At 42.2% G+C, this 17513-nt stretch overlaps 1 protein-coding gene across 1 annotated transcript; it reads right to left on the reverse strand.

Annotated features, from left to right (window-relative positions):
* Positions 1-4733: 4733 nt before the first annotated feature.
* On the reverse strand, positions 4734-17266 carry LOC311054656 (beta-1,3-galactosyltransferase 1-like; the record flags this gene model as incomplete). The annotated part of the gene is made up of 2 exons (XM_084070660.1): positions 4734-4863; positions 16230-17266. The coding sequence occupies 2 exons, from the start codon at positions 17264-17266 to the stop codon at positions 4734-4736; spliced, it is 1167 nt and encodes a 388-aa protein (XP_083926786.1).
* Between the last annotated feature and the right edge of the window lie 247 nt (positions 17267-17513).

The following is a 17513-nucleotide window of genomic DNA, read 5'->3' on the forward strand; positions in this document are numbered from 1 at the left end:
ACAAATCCATCTCTAACTCTGAGCGGGTACAAATGTTACCAAACGGACCCATAACGGGTCCGTATGGTTACATTTGTACACGCTCAGAGTTCAATTACAGTGTAGGGACTGCACATGTGACCCTCCACGTGAGGCGCGTAATTTTCCGCCATGTGGCCGGCTGCCCATTGTGGCACGATGGGATCTTGTAATCGAGATCGTGATAACACGAGTCACTGTACTTACTGTACACCGATGTGACCACCCCTATCCAAAAAACAACATCCCCACCCACCCCCAGGTGAACAGCTAGCTCAGCAGGGAAGAGAAAATGGCTGCAATTACCGTCTGTGGGAAAGAAGGGGAAATGAATAGAGGCTATAGCAGTTACATCATCACAATTATTGTGATGGGCTCCGGGTCCTGATGGGCGCCCGCTGTGAATGAGTTTGTCCGCCTGTGTGTGTGTGTGCGTGAGTGAGTCTGTGTGTCAGAGAGAGAGAGAGAGAGAGAGAGAGAGAGAGAGAGAGAGAGAGAGAGAGAGAGAGAGAGAGAGAGAGGGAGAAATAGTTCTAGTGTCTTTCTATGTTCATCAGGGTTTTAATTGGGATTCGTTTATAACATTAAGTCTAATTAATTAAGATTCATTGATGGCCTCCTTCAAGAGGAGCTTGAAGGGGGATCTATTACTCCATCTGTAAATCACACCCAGACAGTGGGTACAGTGAGGACAAAGAAACCCAGTCACAGGCCACAATAACCTACCTGACTTGACAAAGACCTGTGCTCCGAGGAGCACTTTTTCTAGTTCACATTTGAATTACAAATGGATAAATTAATATCCCCTTTCTCCCGCTTTAGCTCCTTGTTTCAGGACTCATCACTGCTTCTTGTAAATACTTATTGAGGAAGATGCTTGTGAAATCCCGTTCCATACCCAATCCCATCAGCAAAACGCTATTAAGTTATGCATTTTGGATGCATTGAAGATCCAATGCCACAGACATATTGGCAAGTATAATTGATTCAAATGAATTGGACGAGGAAATATGCCATATAAATGTTGCATTTTCAACGTCCATCACATCACAAATTTACGGATAGGCTATGAAAGAGTAGGTGACATTTTCTTTTTGAACAAGCCTTTTAACGAGAACTCTTTGCAGTTTTAAAAAAATAGTCATAGGAATAGAGAATATAAATAAACGAGGAAACAAGATCAGATGACAACAAACAATATCAGATATAATACAAAAGGTGCCAGGGTGGATAAATTAACACATGAATGCATATTTTCTTTGTAGTCTCTTTCTCTTACTCTCTCCTTCTCGCTTGTTTCTGCACTCATTAGAAGCTTTCAATCATATTGCTCTAACATAAAACAAAAATATTATGCAAATCACCTGAAGTAGTCCAAAATAAAGGGTGGTAAAACGTGTTACTTTGCGCCACGTTTCAAGCTTGTGGATCTGCTACTTTTGATGCTTTTGTGTGACGCTGTAGTATGATCAAGTAGGGCTTTAATTTACGAAAAGAAAAACTGAAAAAGTTCAAATATGGAGATGTTTCTGCTCGACAGCAACGATATACGATATATACTTTAGAGTAGATAATTCTACACATATAGTACACATACATTCGTGGTAACACTTGCTCAAAAGGGGTAAATTCATACACGTTATTAACACTCAATTAACGTTTAATTCATGATTAACTAATGCATTAATTAATCATGAATTCATCATGAATTCCTTGTTTCCTTGAATTCCCCAACTATTCCTGTAACTATTACTTAACCAAAGTAACGTATCATTATTTAAGCATGTTATTCCACAGTTACATGAATTCAAATGCGACCATGTTATGGGCCACACGTGGTGTGTTTGTAGATCTGCTTTTATCGGTCAGTTCTATGCCAGCAGCACTAACTATTATTCTCCAATTATGTAACAAACTGGGACATTATTATCAAAAGGAATAAAATAAAAGAAAGATTACTTTGTATCCCCAATTTGGCTTACTGCCAGTTTTAGATCCGTAATATACAGTACTGTAGCTGACCTCTGGTTCGACGGCACAGCAAGTGGAGGAGAGTTTAGCAAAGTGATAAAGACTACCATTGTTTATGAATGTGCTTCTTAAATATAATAATAATGCTTCTCGTATTTCTCTTGGTTTACCCTTTGAAGTTCTGCAATAGCTGCTTTATTCACACTAGTATTACGGTCAACATTCATTATCTGGTGAGCCTCGGACTGGGTTTTTCCTTCTTGAAGAAGCTTCAAAACCTTCTTTTACCGGGCGATAGATTCTTCTAGCCTTGGTCTTGTTTTTTTCTGTGCATGTGTGCGTGCATGTGTGTTGTCTTTTGTGTGTGTGTGTGTGTGTGTGTGTGTGTGTGTGTGTGTGTGTGTGTGTGTGTGTGTGTGTGTGTGTGTGTGTGTGTGTGTGTGTGTGTGTGTGTGTGTGTGAATTTATGATTAACTAATGCTTAAATAATGTATTAGTTAATCATTAATTAATCATTAATTAAGCGTTATTTAAGCGCTAATTACGTACTATGAGCAAGTGTTACCACAATGGTTATAAGTAGGACTCATGCACACAACACCAACTCAAGCACCTCAAAGTGTGCTTTGACTAAAACGTTTTTTCTTTTCTTTACATTATCCTTGTTTTATTATCTACTATACAGAGCAGATAAAACAACATGACATGTCCAGACAGAGGCTCTGCCTCTCTCCGCAGAGTGTATAGATGGATGATTTATCAGGTGTGTAGTCACACCCAGCCCAGAGTCTAATTAGTTTGACTCAGGCCATGTTGGGTATGCATAAATCAGCCTTCAGTTCAGAAACAGCAACTGGCTCTGACATATATCCCTGTGGAAAAAAAGTGAAATGGTCCACAACCGCAGCGTTTTTTGGTGGTTTTGCTTTTGTCATTCAAAAAAGCCAAAAGAAAGTCAATTCAATCCCCATCAGATCCGCCCAGTTGATTGGGGCCTTAACTTGCACTTGAGCTTACCTGATCTGTCCTAACTGCATATTTTGTTCTTTATCAATGCTTATTAATTGTTGACGTTTCTTTTGTTTCGATGCCTTGAATTGTTTTGTTTTGAACCATGTTCAGCACTTTGGTCAGCTTTTGGTTGTTGTAAATGTGCCGTATAAATAAACTTCGATTCGATTTGATTTGAACAGATGACTGAACTGGGCTGGACGTGTCATATCACTGTCAATGCCACCCACACGTCCTCTGTTGATGTCATGTGGATTGCATACAGCAATCTATATATACATGGAGGGATGGCGTTTTATATTGCCAAAAAATGCATATGCATTCAAACTAGGAGTGAGCCCTTATTTCCAGTGGTGTAAAGCAACTAAGTACTGTACTTAAGTACAATTTTGAGGTACTTTTACTTTACTGGAGTATTTCCAATTGCCTATACTTTTACTCCACTACATCTCAGAGGCAAATATTGTACTTTTACTCCACTATAATTATTTGAAAACTTTGCGACGCGTTGTGAGCTTGCAGATCTGCTATTTTCAAACATTTTAGTACTTTTACTTTTTGTACATAAGTACATTTTCATACCAATACTTTTGTACTTTTACACAAGCAAATTCTGAATTCCGGACTTTTACTTGTAACAGAGTACTTCTACATTGTATTGATACTTTTACTTAAGTAAAACATTTCAATACTTTTTCCACCACCGCTCGTCTCCCATTGTGGTCCCGTACTGTCATGATGAGTGTGTCCTTGAGATTTCTGAGAGCCACGTCTCTGTCGCTACAGCCTGCGACCCAGAACCCCCCCCCCCCCCCCCCCCCCTCACCCCACCCCCTCATCTCTCACCGCTATAGACTCGTCTATTCCCTCCACGTAAACAAAACACACACTCCCATTGAATGACATGCACTCAGGCCTCCCTCTGATGTCATCGTCGCCATGGTATCTATTCTCACGGATCGCCCTCCTCCCCCTGCAGAGATAATACCATTCAGTTGCTGCGTGCCTCTTTTTTTTCTCCCTTCTGTTTCCAACAGCGTCTCCTGTATACGCACACAGGCAACATGTGGCAAGGTCTCAGCATTGGTCACGTGACAACACAGAGACGTATACGTACAGTAAACACGTCCCCCAAGGCAATTTGGAGTGCACAGGCGTGGGATTTATAGGTCCTTCCTCAAATGCAGTGGTCCTCAACGTGACCCCCGCCCAAAATAATCCTATTTTCACAATTTTGGCCTCTTTCATATATTATTTGACAATTTGGCCAATGTTGTATAGTAGTTTGTTGATTACTTTTTTCTTTTCTTTCTTTCTTTTTTTGTAGAGTTATTAAAAAAAGTCACTTGTCATCTACACTGTCATCTGTGGACCCCCCCCAAATCATGTGGGGACCCCGCCTGGGGGCCCAGGCCCGCAGGTTGAGAACCACTGCTCTCTAATGCAATGGTCCTCATACGTATTTTTTTATGTCAAGGACACCCAAATTAATGAATGTGGACCCCCATCTGAAAATATTTTATGCCAGGAACCCCCATACAAGATTTGTGTTGTTAAATAGCCGATGTACTGTATAGGGTTAAACTTATCTTTGATGCTATATTGACAAATTTCCCCCCGGACCCCACTTTGAGAACCAAGGAATATGGGAGAGACGCTGTGGGACCCTCTTTTCACTCCCTTCATCCCTGCGTCCTCTCACCCCTCAAAAACTAAATCAAATCTAAATATATTCAAAGAGAGCCAGTGTTTGGTATGCGGCTGCCTGCTGATTTATGGCTGCAGGATGAGGAAGGGGACACGTCTCCTCCTCCTCCTCCCAGATGGATGGAATGGAGGGCCAGCTCTGACTGATGGAGAACTCTGCACACGTTAACATTACAACAGAGAGACAAAGAGGAGAAGCAGGGCGGGGGGGGCGGGGGGGGTTGAAAGAGTGAGTGAGAGAGAGAGAGAGAGAGAGAGAGAGAGAGAGAGAGAGAGAGAGAGAGAGAGAGACATTGAGTAGGTTAAGGATAATTTCTTTTAACAGGTCGTTCATCAAAGTCCTTGCGGTCTTGTTTCCAATGAGAACCTGTGAGCAATTAGGGATTAAGAGTCTTGCTCAGGGACAAATTTCATTTCATCGACGCATATGCTGACCTGGCCTGGAATCGAACCTGGGGCAACCAGGGACTCTGGCTCCCTAGGCGGGCTCACTAACCACTCAGCTATGGCCGCCCCTTATGTGTGTTGAAAGAGTGAGTGAGTCAGCGAGTGAGTGAGTGAGTGAGTGAGTGAGTGAGTGAGTGAGTGAGTGAGTGAGTGAGTGAGTGAGTGAGTGAGTGAGTGAGTGAGTGTGTGCGTGAGAGAGAGAGAGATAGAGAGAGACACACACACATTGTATTGTGCATACAATGTTTTGTTTTATTTTGTTCCGCTTTTGCTCTGCCAATGTAAATGTATGTTTTCTCGTGCCAATAAAGCCCCTTTGAATTGAATTTCAAAATTGAGCGAGCCCTACATGTATAAAAGGATGACATTTCTCCCATGCTAAGCAACCTGAGCCATCACTCCCTTCTCACTGAGAGACAATGACAGTGCATTCTAAAAGAGAGAGATAGAGAAGGGGGGGGGGGGGGTTGGTGGTGGGGGGTTGCAGAGATAAGGAATATGAGAGATATAATGTATTTTAGACAGACAGCCCAGAAACAAAGTCTGGATGGGTTGATTGGAGGTGGTGGATGCAGTGTTAGGTTCCATCTGCAGAGAGAGAGAGAGAGAGAGAGAGAGAGAGAGGCTGTCCCCTACAGCCTGTCTCAACCTTTGTGTTCCCACTCAGGACAATGTTTACGTACACACAGCCAAGTGTACAGTGTGCGCCTGCATACATGAATGAGTGTGTGCACGTGTGTGCGTGTGCGTGTGCGTGTGTGTGTGTGTGTGTGTGTGTGTGTGTGTGAAGGGCCTTAGCAACTGCATCGTGTGTCTTTCTCTGCATATTTATTGCAGTACTCTATGATGTGTCACTGTCCCTTGTCGTCATGTTACATTATAAAACCACGAATCCACAGCATGCTCACTGTTCTGTCTCGCTACAGCGGTGATGAATAAGCGCCGTCTTTGTTGTGCAAATCAAGAACTTTCAACCCTGCAACACCCAGGAGACCAATTAATCCTCATTTAATTGGGCCTAGACTCCATTCCTTTCTTGAATAAGGATCTCAAGAGGCGAAGAAAGCAATGTTTAAGATTTTGTGCCCATAAAAGAAAAGGCCCTTTCATATTCCACATTATGGCTGTTCAGTGCTTTGTGCACCGTTGGAGAGACGTGCAGGATTTTTTTTATTGACTGATTATGAATAATACAAGAAAAACATGTGGTTTGGATTCAGAGATGAAATCAAACTGCCTCTCATCAAACAATAAGCTGAACAGATAGATAATTCACAACTCTCCATAAGCAACGGCTCCAAAATAACTGTCAAAGGGAAAGTTTTTTGCAAAAAAAAAAACATATGCAGTATGTTACTTAATATGTTTGCAAAAACATATGCAGTATGTTACTTAATATGTTTGCAAAAACATATGCAGTATGTTACTTACATTTTTTGCAAAAACATATGCAGTATGTTACTTAATATGTTTATTAATCACTGAATTCAATAGCTGTTTTTCATTAAAGTACAAAAACTGGCCACTCCATGGAGCGCATATCTCCAATGTTCTAATCAGATGACTCACCTCTTCAGACTCCACCTCACCCCCCTAGCACTTCACTCTCCCTGGACCCCTTCCTGTCACCTTCTGCCTCCATTGATGCTAGCCATTGACCGAGATATGGCCAGTGGTGGAAAAAGTACTAATTTCTTTAAGTATCAATACTGCAATGTAGAAATACTCTGTTACAAGTAAAAGTCCAGAATACAAAATGTACTTGAGAACAAAAGTATTGTCAAAATGTACTTCAAGTACCAAAAGTAGAAAGTACTCATTATGCAGAATGTCCCATTTCACAAGTTTTCAAATGCAGACAATGTATTAAAATCTTTTGAAAATAGCAGATCTACAAGCTCACAATGTGTCGCATCGCAACGCATTGTAAGCTTGTAGATCGGCTATTTTAAAATGGCCAAAATGTATAGGCCTGAAGTGGTTAATGTATGTTTCCGTCGATATGAACGTCAGATCCCCCCCAAAAAAAGAGGAGAAAAAAAGCTATTAAAATACGCGATCCAGCACATTGGCCCATAGGCTCAGGTTTTTAACTGCGGTGGACTCAGGATGGAGTTATGATTTTTTCCTACTGTACCATAGGATATAATAATATCATATAAAAGGTAAGAAAAAGGTAGGGCGGAATTCTCCTTTAAGCAACGGGGTTATGTGATTAGCCTTTTCCACGAGAAGTTTCATCTAAGTTATCTACAGATCAGTCAGTCAGTCTATCAGCCAGTCCTCTCCTTGACAGATCACACCCCATCCTCCTGATAATGGAGGGGACGTGCAGCCTTTCATTGCATTCACTCTCACAGACACACAGTTATTATGCAAGAGCACACAGGTCTATTTTTGGGAGCGTGCTATCATAGGAAACAACCTCAGATATGGTCCAGGTTGTACTGGCTCCATGCTGGAGAAGAACATATGGATTTCATATCGCCGCTGTTGGGTGGAAACCTTGTATATGTGACTCGACGCGTTGTAAGCTTGTATTTTCGCTACTTTGGTGTGACACTCTTGTATGATGAAGTAGGGCATTCATTTAGGTAAAAAAGTTGAAATATGGAACTACGAGGTGGTGGGAGTGACTATAGAAAGGTGTTGTCTATGCATGTATACAGTTTGTTCATTCAAAGTGTTACTGCACAGTAACAGTCTAATGATATTTGTTCCCTTCTTATTATATGCATCTGGTTTTCATCAAGCAGGTAAAATGCATTATTGGCTAGTTAAAGTCATATGGGATACATCGTTATAAGGGTTTATTAAATGTTCAACAGGAATCTGTGTTTCTTTCTCTTCAAATATTTATATCCCTTTTAGACAGTGAACAAACGCAACGGTTCAAATCTTCTTAACCCATTCAGTGCATCTAACTCACATTTACTTGTGCATGCTTGTGGCAAAAGCCATTTGTTGGAGCCTTTTAGCAGAAGTGAACTTTTTAGCATGGGTGACCACAGTGGATAAACACATTGCAAACAGTACGACGGTGCAAATAAACAAGCTATGCTAAAAGGATGACACAAGAAGCCCTGGGGGCTTGTTTCCATTGTACTGTAGTCAATTCATCATAAGACATAGAATACATATCATCAACAATACCAATAGCTCAAAGTCACTCTGATACAAGATGGGCTGCACGCCAACATTTGGGATTCTTAGAATGATTTCAAGGATGACACTATATCAGAATCTAACCACCCGAGAAGAGGTGAGAACATTGTGTGAAACATACAATATTGAATAGGTCTTTTTCTACAGCAGCCATGTTGGCATGAAATAGTAGGGTAAACACAGGTGTTAGCAATGATACTAATTAATGTTCCATTCCATTCAGGCAAACAGAGTCAGGGCGCAGATATTGTGCATGTGGGAAAAGCTCTGCTAAATGGACCAGAGCCTTAATTAGTATCATTGGTAACACCTGGTTTTACCCTACTATTTCATGCCAATATGGCTGCTGTGGAAAAAGGTCCATTGTATTCTCCAGTTGTTGTGAAAGCATTGTCCAGGCAGTAGAAACAATATTTGTGGATGTGAATTTTAGGGCCACGTGAAAACAGTGTCACAACTTTATAAACAGGTTGAAAGCAAGATGCAGCTGCCAAATTAATATAACAAACCTTGTATGTCCAAAACCGTCTCTTTTTTATTTCAAATAGTGAAAATGGCCAATCTTCTGTACATGCTCACAATGCCACGATGCAACGCGTTATGAGCTTGTAGATCTGCTATTTTCAGTACCGTTCTTTTGGGCAACACTCTTGTATGCATTAACACAAGCTTGTGACTAAATAATAACAGCATTGGATCCATTGGAACATAGCTTATTTTTTCCATTTTCTGAAAGGTAACCGTTTTGGACATTTTGATCTCTTACATCTGTGCACTGTTCCTCCCTGCTCTAATTTATCGTGGTTGAAAACGTGTATGTGTGTGTGCGTGCGACGTGTGTGCATGCATGTGGTGGGGGTTTTCAAATCCTGACACTATATGATTGAATGATTGATTGAATATTTTATTAGGCAAAACATATAAACAGCTCAATTACATTTATAATGCTTTGTCTAAAAGGCCCGTACAAAAAAATCCTTGCGGTCTTGTTTCCATTGGGGTCCTTGGTATTCAATTCATGGACATATACTGTATACGTATATACAATACCACCTCTTCTTGACAGAAATAACGTCGTTCACCAAAAGCTTGGTCATATTCTTGCATACAAGCCTTTTTTTAAACTCAAAATCGTGGGTTCTGGTCACCAGCAGCCGGTTAGCGGTCACACTGGTGACACTTTGGTGTTATGTAATTCTAGGCTGTAAACTGACCTGTTTTTATCTCAGTGAAGTGCTGCTTTGTTTGAGCCTTTTCCCTATGCCTGTTGAGTGTTGACAGTAGATAAATGGTTGCATGTATCACATACAGAACAATAAAGGTGCCAACTGGAACAGAAACTGGTTCTTCAGAGTAATGCCACAGAAGAACCATTTTTGGTTTCATAAAGAACCATTCAGTTCAGTTTTTAATGGTTCTATATAAAGAACCTATATCCACTTAAACCCATACTTCATCGACTGTCTCTCTCTCACTGTCTCTTCGGGGTCTTGGTCCCCCCCCCTCTAAACCAAATATCGAAAATCGCTGATCTACAAGCTCGTGTTGTGAACTGTACATTATTTTCGATGAATGTACACAGAAAACATGCCCAAATGGGGATGCTAGGGTTTAAGTAGTTAAAGGTAACCTTCCCTCAAATAACTTTGACTATAACTGGGTTTCTATAACCATATGAGGTACATGAAGAACCATTCACTAAATAAAAGGGTTCTTCAGGTAGATGATGGTTCTTCGTGAAACCATATTCGGTAGCCTTTTAAATAACCCTTTAAGAACCATTCGTTTTTCTGTATGTACATCAGAAAAGCAGAGGAAAAACAAAGCTGCTTAGAGGAAGAGCAGGAGGGATCCAGGCAGGGCGGATGAGAGGAGACAGAATGAGAGGCAGTGCATGAGTGTGAACAGTACACATGCAGAGAGAGTGTGGGAAATCCAGATGGAAGTCAGCCAAGGGTCACATGAATAGAAATCAAGAGCAACTCATCAAAGAGCGGGTGGAATTGCGCCCTCGCTTCTATAGTAAGGCACAGTTATAGGGTACGAAAATGTATACTGTACTGTACCTTCTTATCTAATAATAAGGCTCGCTCATAGGATACAAAATGTATACTGTATCTTCTTTTTTTAATAAGGCACACTAATAGGACACGTATTATGTACTATATCTTCTTTTCTAATAAGGCACCCTCAAAGGATACAAAATGTACACTGTATCTTCTTTTCTAATAAGGCACGCTTATAGGCTACAACTCAACACGTGACAGCCCGATGCAATCTAGCTATATGCAGCAGAGCATGTGCATTGGTTAACCAATAGTCTCTCAAGCTACACGCCTATGCCACAATCTTCTAATAACATTTAGCGTCTGTTACTACGCCTCTTCAAAGGTGTAAATGGAAGCTGTAAATAAATAAAATATCTTGAAAATAAATTTCTGAATTTCCATTTCTGCTAAGCAGGCAAGCGGCAAACTATACAGCATATGCGTTGAGCCGTTGGACTAATTTGAGAAGGACACATTTAAGTGACTGTGAAGACTATTTAATATATAGTATAATAGTATAGTTTAATAGACTGTGGGGCGGGAGGCGAACATGCGCCATAGTTTCTTCGCATTTTCAGCGCTTCCATAATGGAAGCAATCTGTCTGGAGAGACTAGTTAACCACTGGAACGCTATAGTGTCCCTATTCTTGGGACATAAGTAGATCGGCTATTTTCGGCAGAGACATTTATTGTAGCCCATGAGAACTCAAGTAAGTATAGGTTTTAATTAAAGGAGCACTTCACCCATTTTCAACCTTATCTTCATATAATTGGTTAATAATTGGCCTTATCTTCATATAAACGCTCATTGTAATATGGCACCATTTCCGTCTATACTCACTCTGCGACTTATTGATGGGCTGTGGGCAGCTCAGAAACCCACCTACCAGCGACATCATCGATAGGTGAATCCAAGCTAATAGAAACAACGACATTTCTCCTCAGTACAAAACTTGAGTAAATGTACTCAGTTACTTGCCAACACCGCCCGTGTAGCAGAGAGAGAGCATGGCCCTGCGGTGGGCTTTGATCAGCCCCCTGCTGAATGCCAGCCTGAAATGCCAGCCTTGCCCGTCCACCCCCCCCCCATCCCCACCCCAGTTTCACTGAATGATGTCCTTGTTCAGAGCTACAGCCCTGGAAGGGAGGCACAGTGGAAACGCTGGATAAAGTTGTGCCTTCGTGCATGACCGGAGACAGAGACAGACACGATGGAAAGATGCTAGAGAGAGAGAGAGTGGGGGGGGGGGATGCCATAGGAGAGGCCCAGTGGTGGACGAAGTGTTGAGAGGATTTTTTACTTAAAGTGCTGGAGTACATGCTTTACAAAGTACATTTTCTTTTTCATATAATGCATTGCTGTGTTGAAATTTAGACCCATTCTTGAGTCGAGTGAGTCCATTTTTATGGGTCAAGAAAGAGTACAGATTTTAAAAAATCGATGTTACCGGGGAGACAATAAATGTATATTTTGGGTCTCCGAGCTGAAAAGCTTTGGGAACCACTGCTGTGGATGGTTGGGTAGAATTCACGGCTGGGGAGAAGTGGGAGTTTATCTCGCCGCAAAAGAACCAAAACACAGCGGAAAACAGTGACCTTGGCCAGTTCACAGACCGGCTGCATTACACCACCTGCAGCACCACCTGGCCTGTTCTCAGCCAACCCCCTCCCCACATACAGTGGCATGTTGTTTTACTTAAGTAAAAGTATCAATACCACAACGAAGAAATACTGTTACAAGTAAAAGTCCTGCGTCCTGCGTTTTTCCTTCGGTAAAAGTGCAAAAGTATTGGCATCACAATATATATTTTTAGGGAGCACACTAACCCTAACACCAATCAAATGCCACATTGTAAGAAGTGAGAATTGATGAAAGGATCATTGGCTGATGTTTAACACGCACACGTACACGCGCGCGCACACACACACACACACACACACACACACACACACACACACACACACACACACACACACACACACACACACACACACACACACACACACACACACACACACACACACACACACACACACACACACACACACACACACACACACACTGTCCTGGAGTGCAGCAGGCTAGCCGTTTCACCAGGTCTCATTCATTCCCCGGGAGTCGGGAGATTATTGCATTGAGTCCCCCGGTCTGACCGCATCGCCCATTACATCACAGTCCCCCTCCTGTCCAAGGACACGCTAACGACCCTATTAAAAAGGAAATCCTCATTCCCATCTCTGCACCCCGCCCTCCCCCCACCCGCCACCCCTCAAAGCGTGCAGTGTAGGTATATGTGCCGCAAGATTTACAGCTTCACTCCCGCGTTGGTGTTTAAGTCCTTACAAGACATTATTACCCTTTTCTATCATCCCTTCACCACAGGCGTGTCTACAGTTTTGCCCCTGCAGCGAGGTGGCGGCGGGACCCGACCCGACAAGCCTTCATGCTGAGCAATAGCGCTTATCTACAGCCACTGACACTGTGTAAAGCACTGGTTCTCAAACCTTTTCATGTCAAGAAAAGGCATCACAAATTATTGTGATGCTGTATTAACATATTTTCCTGGGGACCCCCCCCCCCTTAAGGACCCCACTTTGAGAACCACTGGTGTAAAGGCGTCCCTCCCTCATCATGGTGACATATTAAAAAATAAATGCTTTGAGACTGAGCACTTTCTCGTATAGCGGATATTCTGGGTGTGAAAGTGGTCTCATCGTTTCTCAGGTTTCAACTCGTGACCCTTTGGAGAGGCGGCAGACCGCCAATGTACAACGCTGTTAAACACCCCGTAAATTGTTCACTTCATTCTCTCTTACACCAGGCTGCTACATGACGGCTGTTTAATACGTTTCTCACAGAAAACCCCCAGTGCTTTGTGCAGGAGAACGCTGCATGCAAAACGTTTTCCACCAGCACTCAAGGAGGAACTCCTTGAGATTTTTGCTGGTCAAACGTCAAAGGTCAAGGTCACTGTGAAGTACTTAAGCCCAGTACTTAGTTACTCCTGGTCAAATATTACTCAACTACAAGTGAAAGCTGCCCGGTGCTTGAGTTAAAGTAATGGAGTGCTTGCTTTTATATGAAATTCATATGGTACTTTTTCCCTTCCCAGAAATGTAGAGGAGTAAAAAGTACAATATTTGTCTTTGAAATCGTAATGGAGTGAAAGTCACAAGTAAAGTACAGATTCTGAAAACAATTACCTAAGTGCAGTACTCAAGTAAATGTACTTCTTTACTGTCCACTGCTGTGACCTCACGGCAAGGCCACAGAAGGCTAATGGGACACATTGAGACAGATTGCTTTTGCATTAGCCATACAGCTCTCTCCTATCTACAAGGTTCTCATACGTTTTCATGGCCAGGACCCCACATTAATATGTATTTGGTCACAGAGCCCCATCTGAAAATATTTTGTACCAGAGAGAAATCTTGTACTGTATATGTAGCACTGAAGTGGTTATTGTATATTTTGTAATAATAATTCAAATCTAAAAAGTAACTAGTAGCTAAAGTTTTCATATAATTGTTGTGGAGTAAAAGTACAATATTTACCTCTGAGATGTAGTGGGTAAAAGTATTGAAAATTGGAAATACTCATGTAAAGTAAAATTACCTCAATTGTACTTAAGTACAGTACTTGAGTAAATGTACTGCGTTACTATCCACCACTGTGATTATGAATTGTTATGATTTATGTTTTTTTTGTTATCTGGTGATAACGTTGTCCATGCAGGGAGAAAAGAAGGCTTGAGAAGGAGCTATTTTCTTACTCCATGTCTGATAAAAGAATGTAAGTGACCTCAACAAAAAGCTGTGTATTATTATTGTCTCCGCCAGGCCGAAAGGCATGGCGAGAGAGTATGTTTTGCCCCCTGTCCGTCCGTCTGTCCGTCCGTCCGTGTGTGTGTGTCCGTCCATCCGTCCGTGCGTGTGTCCGTCATTCTGTCTGTGTACAGCTAATCTCCGGCACCGTTGGCTTGCTTGCCGTGAAACTGTGCACACACATTCCCTGGATGCCACAGCAGAACCTCTGCCCCAAATTTTTCACATGGGCCTTTTATAGCGACAGGCCGATTTGTGCAAAACATATTTTTTGACAGTACTCCTACAGATTTTGTCCAAAAATCCCGCAAATCGGTACACAGTATCTCTATAGTCATTAAACGAAACAGGTCTTTCAGATTTTTCATATTCCATCCTGATTGGCTAAAAATGGCTTCCAAAGTGCTCCGTTTTCAACAAAATGCCTCAAATCATGAACACAGCATGCAATTTCCTTGAAATCTTGCACGCATATTTCCACTATGCCAGGACGAATTGCCACTTGAACATTTTCAAATCAGCCTCATGGTGGCGCTATAACAGGCCGATTCATGTTTTTACCTATAACTGCACCGATCTGTGTAAAACTTTGTAAGCGCACTCCCTAGAGGTGAAGGAAAAACCTTTGCCCTGCGTTTTTCACATCTACCTTTTATAGAGCCACCAGGAGGCCGACATATGTAAAACATTTTTTTTTATATTACTCCTTCCGATTTTATCCAAATTTCACGCAAATCGGTACAGATGATCTCTATAGTCATGTGATCAAGACGGATGTGTTTGATTTTTCATATTCCATCCTGATTGGCTAAGATTGACATCTAAAGTTTGCAGTAGTGGCTTGTTTTGAACAAAATGCCGCAAATCATGAGCGCAGCGTCCGATTGCCGTCAAACTTTGCACACACATTCACACCATGTTGAGGAGCAAATGACACCCTTTTAACATTGGCCTGTTATAGCGCCACCAGCAGGTCTAATCTAGCAAAACACATTTTTTTTGAACAAAATGCCTCAAATCATCACTGTTTTTTTCTTGATTCACTGCCTTTTTGTTTTGGCCATTACATTAATGCCATTATTTTTTGCCATTATTTTAATGCCATTATTTTAAATGGTTTTAATGTTGTTTTTGCCCCTCTTTTTGCGTTAATGTTAAAGTATTACTGCTTTTCTGTAAAGCACTTCTGCTCAATTTTTTTTTGTTTTCTGCTCTGTAAAGCACTTTGAGCTGCATGTCATGAAAGGTGCTATATAAAGTTTATTATTATTATTATTATTATTATTACTTAGTTCTAGTCAAAAAGAGCCAATAATGAATGCAATACAGGTACTAAAGATAAATGCACGCACGGAAAGGAAAGGAAAGGCACAATGCTGGCACTGGATTGGGAAGGAAAAAAAAACGTTGTTGATTGGTGCAGCCAGGGGTTTGGTGCCCGGGCCCCCTGGAGCTTCAGGCCCCCAGGCTGCTGCCCCGTGAGCTTGTGCGTTCGTTAATCCAGGCCTGACCGACTGTCACTGTCCAGTTTAGGGCTGCAACCATCCATTACTTCCTTAGCGAGATTATTCTAACATGACTTTGTCCATGAATCGAATAATCGAGAAAGTTAAAAAAAAATATATATATATATATATAATTATATCAACAAATCCATTAACCACTTACGGTATCATGCTAAAATAGTGAAAATTGCAGATCTACAATTCTACAATGCATTGTAAGCTTGAAGATTGGCTATTTTCACTATTCGATTTTTTTCTTTCGACTTTTCACCTATAATACCCAAAATAGGGATTGATTAATCAATTATATTTTTAAAATCAAATTACCGATGATCAATTATGTTTTATAATTGATGAAATCGATTAGTTTGATTAACAGTTGCAACCCTAGTCTATTGCTGTGGAAACGGCAATAGGTCGCAGCTCGGCGCCTGGGTGTGGACTTGTCCACTTCTTTATCATTGCAAGCTTCGATTTTAGGATTCTGTCGCAAGTGGGTTGCATGTCGGATAACGCCTACAACCTAAATACAACAGATCCCTGCTTGGGAATGGGAGGTAGGTGAATGGGATACCGAGGTGTTTCATGAGGAGCCCCAAATAAACATCCTCCAGGTAAACAGCGTCAACGTGCCTGGAGGCTTCCAGGAACTTTCTTGGCAGGTCTAAGGAAAAAACGTAGCCCGGTCCCCTTGCATACGGTGGGTAATGAGACTCAGCGAAAGCATCACAAGGTAGGAACCATTTTGAATCTTTGTCTCTTATAACATTACCCCGAGGTACCACAAGTCCAGTCATATAGCTGTCCTTCGGAGCACTCAACAGCATGTCGACCAAGTTGTGGACGTTAAGGAACATGTCCGTATCGATCTTCATGGCGTAAGAGGCCATGGGGCAGCGAGAGTCCAACCATTCCATCATCACCATCGTCTTGATCGTCAGGTTATTGTAGGTGTCCACAAAGTCGCTCTGCAGCAGGTCTCGGTGATCTCTGCTCTCCTTCAGCACTTCTTGTTCGACCTGTTCTGCCCTCTCTCCCGTCGGCAGTCCCATCAGGAAGAACAGGCTCACCCGTTGGCCCAACACAGGGCTTTGGGTGTCACCTCCCCACATCCTGCGAATGGTGTCACGACTGGCCCTGTCGCCGGGATTCACCGGGACGATCACAACCACGAGAGGCTCCCGTTGTTCACATTGTTCTGGCTCGTCCACGATGAAGTGGTATTCATGCGGATACTCAACAAAGTATGGTGGTCCTGGAGAGACATGTCCGCTCATGGTTGATGCCACGTTGGGGTGTAGGCTGGCTGCAGACATCTGGCATTCATTGACAGGCTCCTGTTGTTGACTTTGTTCTGGCTCGCTCACGAGGATGAAGCGGTGTTCATCATGCGGATAGAACCGACGACTGGGCCAGTTTCTCCAGGACGGTGGTCCTGGAGAAACGAGTTCTCTCATGGTTGATGAGGCGTTGGGACGTAGGCTGGCTCCAGACACCTGGCCTTCATCGACATTCACTTGACATCCTATCACCAGCATAATGAAAGAGGCTGCAAAGGCCACGCCCATGAGGTGCCTCATTTTCTCTCTCTTCTCAAAGCGCTCTCCTCTTTATCTCTCTCTTCTAGCAGGGTTGACTGTTCTGCTGAAAACATCCACAGAGACAGTACTTTTGGGCTGAGCAGTGTGAGCAGAGTTCTGGTCCGACGTCACAGAACAAACACAAACCGTTACCAAGGTGCTCCATGATACAATCAGAATCATTCCTTATTTGGAAGCACAGTGTTTCTCCAAACACTGAGTCGGGACAATTTTT

This window comes from Gymnoscopelus microlampas, assembly GCF_963454915.1.
Source record: "Gymnoscopelus microlampas genome assembly, chromosome: 11".
Classification (NCBI taxonomy): domain Eukaryota; kingdom Metazoa; phylum Chordata; class Actinopteri; order Myctophiformes; family Myctophidae; genus Gymnoscopelus; species Gymnoscopelus microlampas.